The following is an 11,437-nucleotide window of genomic DNA, read 5'->3' on the forward strand; positions in this document are numbered from 1 at the left end:
TGACAAATAAAATTTGAATAAGCTAGCTAAAGGCTAGCCGTTAGCTAAGCTAACTAACTAACGTTGCGTCACTGGAAAGACGACATAACGCGTTGGCTATAATTATAAAAACGTTGAAATACTATAATAACTCACGTACTGTGTATTTTTATTCACACAAACATTGATCTACAGTCCTCTCGACCTGGTTCCAAACAACCTGGCCGGTCTAAGCCTATGACTTAGTGGCTGTCTATCCTAAAACAGAGAAGTTGTTTCATGTAAGTACATTTTTCAGCATCATTATCTACTACTGACAATGTATGTTAGGATGACCTTCTGCTCATTTTGGTGTTCTACTTGTTTCAATAGGCAGCTTGCATGACATTCGATGTTGACGTCATCTGTGTAGCAGTGACAGAAAAACAACCCTTCTTTTTCAAAAGATCTCCAGTAAATGGGGTAAGTATGTATACAGTGCCTTGCAAAATTATTCACACCCCTTGGTTTTCTTCACATTTTATTTTTACAGTGGGATTAAAATTGATGTTTTTTTAGTTTTTTTTGTCAACAATCTACACACAAAGTACTGTCAGTGGAATTATTTATTTTTTTAGATAAAAATTCATAACTACAATATAGTCGTTGCGTCAGTATTCATCACCTTTGTTTAGGCTAGCCTAAATTAGTTCAGGAATAAAAATGTGGCTTAAAAAAAATCACATTAAGTTACATGGACTCTAATAGGGGTTGACATGATTTTTGAATGACTAACCCTTCCTCTGTCCCCCAATAAATACATCAGTCAAGTATTGAATTTCAAGCACAGATTCAATTACAAAGACCAGGAAGCTTTTCAAAAGACTCATGAAGAAGGGCACTAAGGTTATATTGCAAAGGAATACACTTTTTGGCCTGAATGCAAGGCCTTCCGTTTGTGGCAAATCCAACACATCACTGAGTAACTGCCTCATTTTCAAGCATGGTGGTGGCTACATCATGGTATGGGTATGCATGACATTGGAAACTATTGGGGAGTTTTTCCAGGATAAAAAGAAACGGGGTGGCGTTAAGGACATGCAAAATCCCAGAGGACAACCTGGTTGTCTGCTTTACACCAGGGACTGGGAGAATTATGAAAATAATAATGGACAAATATTGCACAGTCCAGGTGTGAAAAGTTCTTATAGACTTACCCAAGAAGACAGCTGTAATCGATGCCAAAAGTGTTTCTAACATGTATGCAACAACTATATTTTAGTTATATCATATACATGTTCTTCCACTTTGACATTAGAGTATTTTATGTATCCAAGGGGTCTGAATACTTTTGCAAGGCACTTGTCAGTATTTGAATTAACAACTTATTTGGTGACTCACTTACGTCTTGTTTCTTTTGGTTGGAGTGGATACCTTTTAAAAAAAATATATAGTAAAAGTGATGTAACTTATTCTTGTCAGGCAATTGAAAGAGGTGTGTTCTTTGAAATAAGTTACGCACCTGCAATCCGAGACTCCACCATCGCAAATTCCATCAGTCTCGTGGAGATGTGCAAAGGAAAGGTAAACAAATACACCCATCGCGGTTCATTGTTCACCTGTTAATCCACCTGCCATTTTCAAGCGGTGCGTGTAACCGCAATGTTTTCTTTCAAATAGAATGTAATTGTGACGAGTGGGGCAGAAAAGGTAAGATAGAAATTAGATATTGTCTTACCCTCTTAGATGACAATCATATGAACCTTGAGCATGTTAACATCATCCTGAAATGAACCTTACTAATGTAAATGTGTTTTTTGTCCCTCCTTGTTCAGCCCCTTGAGTTGAGAGGACCCTACGACATTGGCAACTTGTATCCTTACATTACCTTCTACAGTACTTGATGTAGGCTACTAGAATAGAGTGCAGACTTATGCAGGTGTGATGAGGCCAACCTGTGTCAGTGCTGTTGTCCTGAATGAAGCCCAGAGGCCTACTTTTTGGCCTGTCCGAAGGAGATGGAAAATCTGCAATCTCCACCAACTGTCGCTCTGTCCACTTACATGGAGGTGAATAGGCTGCTGTTTATTGGTCGATCAATTGAATACGTTGTCAAATCACAAATGTTATCTTCACTTGGGCAACTCACTGTCCCGTTTAACCATCTATGGAATGTTCTTTTTGTAATTTATCATGTAACACTGTCATTAAACTATATTTATTACATGTTTATCAGTCTCAAAGCAGAATTTGTGGCACAGGAAAACCAATTAATGTACTGTGTTGTCATTACAGAAACAAGAAAGACTGCCTTGGGTATTGTACACACTATGAAGAAAGACCAGCCATTGACTGAGAGACAGGAGGATGTTCCAGCATCAAAGAGGGCTAAGATTGAGACTGCATAGTAGAAAGTAAAATACTTTTGGATGAATAGAGAATGTGTTTATGTAAATGCCCTTTTATGAATATCCTTATTTGTGTTAATGTGACTGTTTTCTAATGGTCAGTGGTTATATAGTATGTCATGGATCAGCAACTATGATGATGCTTGTTCGTTTTAGACAAAATAATCAAATTCAGATAGCAAAGGCAGTGCTGTCTATTTAATACATTTACAGGTAAACATGTAAATACAAAAACATACTTCAGGAAGTGTATTAATATACTACACAAGCATTTTCAAATCCTGTATTCTCACTGACTACCACAAAACCAGGTTGAAGCCACAGGCTTGCTTTCTGCGGAACAGTATTGTTTTTTCTTTTTACATTAAAGACAAATGAAGAATGTATCAATTCAAAGTCATTTATTTCTCAAATGTGAATGTATACTATAGTCATGCTGATGTCATAAGGCAAGTCACATTTTCCAAACGTTGAACTTTCTCTTTCCCCCCATAGTTTATTTGTCAACCTTGAGCATTTCAGACTTCCAATAAGCTGCCTATAAAGAAACAAACATCCTTGGGAGCAAATGCAGTTATCTCAAAGTTCCAGACCAAACCTCTGCTAGTTCACAAAAATTGACTCCGGTCCTTGAAGTCAGCCTAGCGTAAATTAAACCAAAGATGATCTATTGACAAGATAGTCGCATGACCGCTCTAACAATGGAGAGGGCTTATCTCACGCAGACAGATTGTGGGCTGAGTAAATCCTCTCCCTTCGCCTCTTCATCTATGATGAAACCTTGGAGGCTGTATGTCTTTAATCAACAGATAAATAATCACTTTGACAACTACTCTGCACAAAGGAACTGGGCTATCTTTCGCTGTTATCTACTCATTCTGAGTGAGTTGCGACCTGTATAAAATGTAATTTAACTGAACAGGACTCTACTTGACTTGACTGGAGTTTTTACATCATCCTTGAAGTTGCTGAGAATCGATTTAGCCCCACTCTGCCACTCCAGAGTGCTTTCTAATGGTGACTTTCCCACCTGTGTTGGAGAAAAACAAAGATGTATTCATTATCTCAATAGTAGTTAGTGGTATGTTACAGCAATAACTTTTGACTGATGTTTTCTTGTGATTTGATATTGGATGTATTTCTTCTGATCTCAGATTAAATCTTACTCATCACCACAAGATGGCACTGTGTTCATGGATAAATCCTGTCACCTTTTGCTATCACTAGTATGATTCTCTGAATACATGTAAGTAAGCCTTACAAGCAAATTTTTCATTGTATTTTTCAAACAAAATACCACATTCTATACTACATTATAGATTGAAGTTACAAGTTTGCTGTCAATGTTAGTAAAGTACTTACACAATTCTTGAGTTTTGGATTGGCTCCATGAAGCAGGAGTAGTTGGATGATTTTGAATCTGTTCAGTCTCACTGCATCGTGCATGGGAGTATCTCCTTCCTGTGTAAAAAAAATAAACAAAACCAAAGTTAAAGACCCATTACATTGGTGTTTCATACTTAGTTAAGCAACAAAGCCCGGGGAGGTGTGGTATATTGCCGATATATCACAGCTAAGGGATGTTCTTATGCACAACACAGAGTGCCTGGATATAGCCCTTACCCGTGGTATATTGGCAATATACCACAAACCCCCAAGGTGCCTTATTGCTATTATAAACTGGTTACCAATGTAATTAGAACAGTACACATATTTTTGTGTCATACCCATGGTATACGGTCGACTATACCACGGCTGTCAGCCAATCAGCATTCATGGCTTGAACCACCCAGTTTATAATTCTGATTAGATTCTAAGGTATATATATCGGAGCAAATGAATTCCCACACTGAATGAGAATAGCTCACCCTGTCTTTGGCATTGACGTCAGCTCCACAGTGGACTAGTTGTTCAGCACATTCATAGTGACCGGTTCTCACTGCAACATGAAGGGGAGTGCTGTGGAGCTAATGAATGAACAAAGAAACATTTACAAATGTAAGATCTTCATTTGAACACCCTGTTGCAGGATAACTTTCCTGCAATCCAGGAAATGTCAAACTTGTAGTGTGTTTAAGGTTTAAAGGCTTCTGAAGTTTCTATTTTCCACTTTGACATTTCAGACTTCATTTTCTCTTCCGGAAAATGTATCAACCCCTACAAAAATGTAAATGAATTATAATCCACATTATTTTCCAGCTGTAACAAACTGGCTCAAATTAAGATCTGTAAGGATAAATCACATTGAACCTAATCTCAGTTCCAGGTGTGACGACCCTCCCACTCTGTCTGCCGTATTCTCTCTTTGTTCTTGTTTCCTTATTAGGATGCCGGTGGGCGGAGTTGGGAGGGTCGTCAGCTACATGGGAAACACCTGGGCCCACTGTCATAGGATAAATGCACCACTTCCCCATTCATGGAGGAGACTCTCTCCAGGCAGACACCTTGATAAGATTTGTTTGTGTTTCTTGGTGGTTTTTTGGTTGTTTGTTTTAGCATCTTTCAACACCCTGCATTATCACATTCATGCATGCAAAACATTCACTTACACTACTGATTACTGATTACACACACCATGGTATATTATACTTAGTTACTTTAGTTAATAAATATATATTTTGTTACTCCTTTTCTCCACGTTGTCTCCCTTTTGTTACGGGCTTTGAGCCGGTTCGTGACACAGGTTTGTCATGAGAGATTATATTGGCCCTGATGCATTTAGTCATATTTGTGCGTGTTCTGACCCACAGTGGCATGTTAGCTTTGTGTTCTGTAGTCTTACCTTATCCCTGGCAGAGAAGCTGCCGTCTTGGTTGAGCAGCAGTTGTAACACAGACATGCTTCCTCCTCGGCAGGCAGAGTGGACAGCAGTAGCATCCAGCTAATGAAGGCAACCAATGGGATTATACATTATAGAAAAATTCACCTTGTTTTTCTCTGTTCCTTTCTCATCAACACCAACTGATTTTACAGTAAAGGATCAAAGACTGTGCAATATATTGCCCAGAGCTTGCCACCCGTGGAACTGCAGTTATTTTTAGCTTTTCCATTAAAGTACCTTGTCTTTGTACTCAATTGAAGCTCCAGCCTCCAGTAGCCTCTTCACAACATCCACGTGTCCCTGCATGCAAGCTCTGTGCAGGCCTGTGCGTCTGAACTGTAAAGGAAGGAGGATATTGCATTACAACACACTACACACGATGACACAGCTGAGCTGAGGTGCATTGGCAAACTTCAGCTTAGTCGGTGTTGTCTAAACACTCACATTGTCACAAGCGTTGATATCTCCCGATTTTTCCAGATACCTCTCGATCAATGGCAGTTTGTTCTCCTCGCAGGCCTTGAAGAAATCTTCCTCATTCACATAATAAGGCTGCAAGGAGAGATGGTGATTCAGCTGAATGTAGCCATGGGCAGACTGTCAGAAATGCCAGATGGGCTAGTCCATTTTTAGCCCAGTGGGCCTGTCTAACTTGTTGGGGGTTTTTTTTGCGCAAAATTATAATTATTTCACTAATAATGGGTGCCTCAAGGAAAAAATGGGCCAGTGTGTTTGAAATGCCAGGGCCAATTTCTGGTCCCTGTCCACCCCTGAACGTAGCAGTTACTTAGTAGTTATCAGTTATCTTATGAAGGGTCAAATCTTATTAATTGCCTCTATTCTTAAATCTCAAATTAGATTCTTTATCAATTCAATTCAAGGGGCTTTATTGGCATGGGAAACATATTTTAACATTGCCAAAGCAAGTGAAGTAGATAATATACAGAAGTGAAATAAACAATAAAAATGAACAAACATTACACTGACAGAAGTTCCAAAAGAATAAAGACATTACAAATGTAATATTATGCATATATACAGTGTTGTAATGATGTGCAAATGGTTAACGTCATCCTACTCAGCTACTAGGCCTGTCTTACCACAGTCTCTGGTGGGGGTGGTGGCTTGCAAACTTGTACTCTTCTCGCTCTCTTTCTTGACTTCCTCAGTTGCAGAATATTCTGGAGGTCATCAATTGTCTCTAACCTCAGATGTCCAGATTTGTCTACCTGCAGAATCAAACATTTAAAGTAGAGAGATGTTATACATCTTGCCCTCCTATGAAGTTGCTTCGCAATTGAGGATTTAGTACTTGGTACCATGATCTTTATGATTACTCTTTTTGTGCCAAAACCACTGTAGCAAATTCACAGGGTTGCCCAACCAAGATTCAAACCGCAACCTTATGTCTGTCAATTCAACACATAAACATACCTCATTAGGGCTGAACCTCTTAACAAGGTCGCTGGCATTGCACTAAGGCTGCTACGATAGTATTCGACTTACATTTAAATTCAAGGGGACATCCGTGTTAGCCAGGCTGTCCTTGTGAGATCGCAGGTCATCTTGTTTCTCCTGGTTAACTGATGTCTCGTATTCTCCCTCTGAATACTCCTCTTCTCCAGGCTCGTTGCCCTCGCATTTTTTGGCGGTAACCTTGAATAGAAAACACTGTATTAGGAATATGTGAGCAACTGAGACAATCCTGTGTCCTGTGACCCCATGCCCATTGGCATCTGTGATAGAGGGAGTGAGTAGAATACATCCAACAGCAGGTGTAAGAAGGCTTTTCACAGAGAATTTCAGTCTTCATGTGATTATCGTTCTCAAACTGTTACTGTAGAAGTTAATATTCCTCTCAGAGTTGTTGAGGTTGCAGCTCAGCGTCATGAACACAGTCCAACATCCGAAATCCTAATTGCAGACTCTAACCCTAAATTCTTTGCTACTGTGGTCATTCTGTGGATCACTATAAAAATCCAGTGGAACGAAAGCCGATAGCTTTCGAAAAATTGTCAGAGGAATTGTTACATACCACTCCACTGTTGGAGCTAGGAACACAAGCATTTCACTACACCTGCAATAACATCTGCTAAATATGTGTATGTGACGAATAAAATTTGATTTGATTTGAAAAAGACATAAAAGACCCACTCTTTGAATACCCATCAGCTCAAATCCCCAGTCAATGGTCAGTGTCAACTGTCTGTGTTCTACGTTTGCAGGCCTCAGTTCAACATCTTATATGTGTTTGAAGCCGGCAAGCAATGAGATCATGTTCTAACCCGGGTGTCTCGCCTGGCTCCGCCACAGGGCAAGGTTTCCTGTCACGGCCCGGCTGGCACGTTTGGGAGAAGGAAGGGGTGAGTTGAGAAAGCCATGGGACTGAGTCGGATGCCTTTGGCTGCCATCGCCTCTGTCAGTCAGTACCAGGAATGGAAGTGAAACCTGAATTGCGTAACCAACTCTATGACTACATGCCGCCATGCACGGTGACCAAAGGCTCCAGTCATGTAATGGCCTTCCACTCCCCCCTCTTACAGTTCCCACCAACAGCTGGCCCCGGGCCCAGTAGCATCTGCCACATAGAACATACTGTAACTACAACCCTCAGCTACGACACAGACAGGACAGGAAGGGATGACTTAGTAGGCTTACAGCATCCAAACATCTATTTATACAAATCAATGACTTGTGTTCTGTGTTCTACTACCCCATGACATATTATGTACAGACTGATATGAGTAGTTGTTTGTTTCTCAGTGGGTCTACTGACTGACGGACGGACGGTCTGCATTTTCTGTGTCGTTTTTATCTTATTGGATTTCTGTACCATTGCATTACTTACACTGGTCAATAAAATGATTACTACCTGAAACTCACAGGAGGTTGGTGGCACCTTAATTGGGGACAATGGGCTTGTGGTAATGACTGGAGCGGAATAGATGGAATGGTATCAAATAGATGATTTCCATGTGGTTGATACCATTCCATTTGCTCAGTTCCGGCCATTATTATGAGCCGTTCTCCCCTCAGCAGCCTCCTGCCCTGAAACAATTTTTAATGGAGCCTGTGATAAATCAAATCAAATGTTATTTGTCACATGCTCCGAATACAACGAATACAACCTTACCGTGAAATGCTTACTTACAAGCCCTTAACCAACAATGCAGATTTAAGAAAATAGAGTTAAGAATATATTTACTAAATAAACTAAAGGCATAAAAATATATAAGTAACACAATAAAATAACAATAACGAAGCTATATACAGGAGGTACCTGAGTCAATGTGCGGGGGTACAGGTTAGTCGAGGTCATTTGTTCATCTTTCTACTGAGTCACATGGATGGGCTACGTGTTTAACAGCTGTCGTATTTTTACAAGCACACACTAATCTGTAGAGCTCAAAATGAACAAGTGAAACATAGCTCATTTTTAATGGTTACACCGGACTAATCCAGCCTGTCACAATTACCTTATTCCCATGTCCAATTGATAAATAGCACCATAAATGTTATCTTTAGCAATGTGGGTGGCGCAGTATTCGGGCATGTCTCAATTCTACTAAGAATATGTCTCGGTGACACAGAACATTAAGATGTAACCATTACATCTACATGTAAAATGTGTCTCTCGCCCTGACATAGAAGAGACTACTTTATTAGGACTTTGACGATGTCTGTAAAGACCATACCAGGGGCTAGCATGCCTCTTAAAGATCCTATTCATTCTAAAGGACAAACAGCACTTCAGCCTCTTTTTTAAAAATAGTTGCGATACCTGCTCCCAAAGATACTCTCAGTTTTCTTTCTTAAAACTTTGTGCAGTACGCCTAATAGTTATTTCACTTTTCACTGAAGTGAGATTCCATGATTGGGAACATTTTAGAATCTCCACCTGTTCTTGTTTTGTATCTAAGTGCCTGTTTGATTCACATCGATTGGAACTTGAATAGTCTATCCTGTTGATGTAATACCATGAACTGCACGTGTTTACAGCGCAGTGGGCGGACATGGTTGCATCTCAATTGCTCTCTGATCAAGTGATCATTAATCCTACCATACATCACAATGAAAACTTTAAATATGTAACACAAACCAATTGGATTACTATTATAATAATAACTTCACAAATATTTGCGCAGTATTTGTAGTATAATTAAACACGTGCTGATGAAAATAAAACTAGCCTGGTGAAACCAGCCTGATCTCGGAGTTCACCATTCAATTTGACCAGGCTAGAAAAAGAAAAAAAAAAGACCCACAAACACTGAAAGGCAAATATAAAAAACATCCAAAAGCTTAAAGATCAACATTCAAGTAGTGCCATGGATATTATCAGTATCCATATTTGATTACAGTTGGTATACAGTAGATATTATAATCCATGTTTGTACCAAACCCCTCACAGCTACTGTTAAGAACCTTTACAGCAATGCTGGTTGATTTGACAGGCTGTAAAGCAACATTTTGTCATTGTATCATCAACCAACATTGCACATCATTATTGTCAAAGTTGTTTGATTAAGTTGTTTGATTATATGAATACAGTATATTTACATTTTCTGCAGTGGCAGGATCCATGGCCTCAAGTTGTCCCTGCAAAGGTCTCTCTCTACCTGCTGGTATAGTTTCTCAGTTCAGCCCTGTATTGACAGGTGAGGGGGATATGATCTCTTGTGCTGTCAGCTCAAAATCTTACTCCTGTGGGGAGGTTGGCCCTCTTGAAAACATTGCTTTACAGCCTGTCTGCTACATCCAGCCAATCACATCCCTCCCTCATCACTTACCTCTAACACTGGAACGACCGTGAGATACGTCACTCCTGCTTACCTCCATCCTCATTTGGCAAGTTATGTTTTTTTTTGCATTTCTCATCTTTAATCTCCACTTAGTGTTTTTGTTAATTTTCTTTAATTTTATAAACTTTTTTAATACAGTGTCATACTTTCTTTTGTTACAGCAAAAAGTCACTCCTTGAAAATGTTTATCTGATGGTAGTTGAAGATGTAAACCGGGCAGGAGTGAGCTATCAACATAAATGGGTGACAGGACATCGACGTACATAAGGACTGAGATACAGTTTCAGAACAACATACAAGTGAACAAGATATTTTCATGTTGTCAAGTTGTAAAAGTGTTGTCATGAGCCACGGCATGAGTGGAATAACAAGCAAGCAGAACAGAAACAAAACCCTTGACCCGAAAGCTTAATTCTTTTTAATAAATACAAAAGAAATAAACAAATATTCAACCTATTTATGCAGGTTAGTTTGTTAGGTCTCGTGCTCGGAGACTGCAGCAAATAGAGTTTCTAGTTTAAAAAAGTTAGCAATTTTATGAATTATTTAATGAATTATTTTAAAGGTTTGGTTGTTTTTAAATCAATAAAGACTGTGCTCTGTCTTCCAGTTTAAACACGTACAGCATAGTGGTAATGGGATTTAGGATGACAGGGCTGGTTCCCCAGACTCAGATGAAGCCTGGACTAAAAAGCAATTTAAATATAAAATCTCCATTGAAAAAGGTTTTAGTCCAGAAGTAGGTTTTCAGACATGAAAAGTCTGACATTGTCCAATAAATATTACTTTATCATGAGGTAATGTTCTTTAAACTCTAGCTGAAGTGGCAATCCTATCTCTGGCATGGTTGGCATACTTTTTGGATAGGGAATGTTGAATAGGACAATAAAACTATAAATAATATGGCAGACATAAAAAGACCACCAGCACAGGGATCAGGGGTGAACTTCTACCTCCTTGCACATCTTTCCTCCCCTCAGAGTATCACGTGGATTCTTGTAAAACTAAATCTGTAATGCAACACGGCTGAAGGGCCAGTCTCTTTGCATATCAATACCTCTCATTCCTTGACCCTTTAACTGGTTATACCATCTGCTCTGTGCCTTTAAGAGAGGGCCAGGTATGTCAGATCACCCACCACCCACCTTGACATAAAACAGAGTTTGTTCCGTGCTATCTTCATCAAATTTCAGGGACTGTTGAATAAGTAGGATTGATTGCACATAGAATTCAAACAATGCTTGAGGAAAGCATTGAGATTCACCTAGAGGTTTCAGTTTTGTTTAATCTGAGGCACAGCACACATTTTAAATTACTCTGGAGTCTGGACATGTGAATGTGGTTTGATGATGCCATGGAGTTGTGTTGTATGTTGTGTGTAACTTAAGAAATGCATGTTGTTTTAATGGCGCCGGAGAGGATGGCTGCCGTTTTATTGGCTCTTAACC

General features: G+C 39.4%; 2 protein-coding genes across 2 annotated transcripts; one reads left to right on the forward strand and one right to left on the reverse strand.

The window, feature by feature from the left end:
• Window positions 1–215: 215 nt before the first annotated feature.
• On the forward strand, window positions 216–2,366 carry LOC120045360 (ribonuclease P protein subunit p30-like; the record flags this gene model as incomplete). Its single annotated transcript, XM_038990238.1, has 7 exons — window positions 216–260; window positions 352–441; window positions 1,441–1,542; window positions 1,639–1,668; window positions 1,794–1,831; window positions 1,948–2,027; window positions 2,254–2,366. Coding segments are annotated over 7 exons (498 nt in total), but the record flags the coding sequence as incomplete, so codon positions are not given.
• A 448-nt stretch (window positions 2,367–2,814) lies between these two features.
• LOC120045440 (ankyrin repeat domain-containing protein 1-like) lies at window positions 2,815–9,771 on the reverse strand. The gene is made up of 9 exons (XM_038990322.1): window positions 9,748–9,771; window positions 6,694–6,843; window positions 6,288–6,416; window positions 5,632–5,739; window positions 5,425–5,523; window positions 5,149–5,247; window positions 4,235–4,333; window positions 3,729–3,827; window positions 2,815–3,396 (listed from the first exon to the last, which is right to left on the reverse strand). Exons 1-9 carry the CDS (start codon window positions 9,769–9,771, stop codon window positions 3,277–3,279), a joined length of 927 nt encoding a protein of 308 aa, XP_038846250.1. The 3' UTR covers window positions 2,815–3,276.
• Between the last annotated feature and the right edge of the window lie 1,666 nt (window positions 9,772–11,437).

Source organism: Salvelinus namaycush, chromosome 4 (assembly GCF_016432855.1).
Source record: "Salvelinus namaycush isolate Seneca chromosome 4, SaNama_1.0, whole genome shotgun sequence".
NCBI classification, from domain to species: domain Eukaryota; kingdom Metazoa; phylum Chordata; class Actinopteri; order Salmoniformes; family Salmonidae; genus Salvelinus; species Salvelinus namaycush.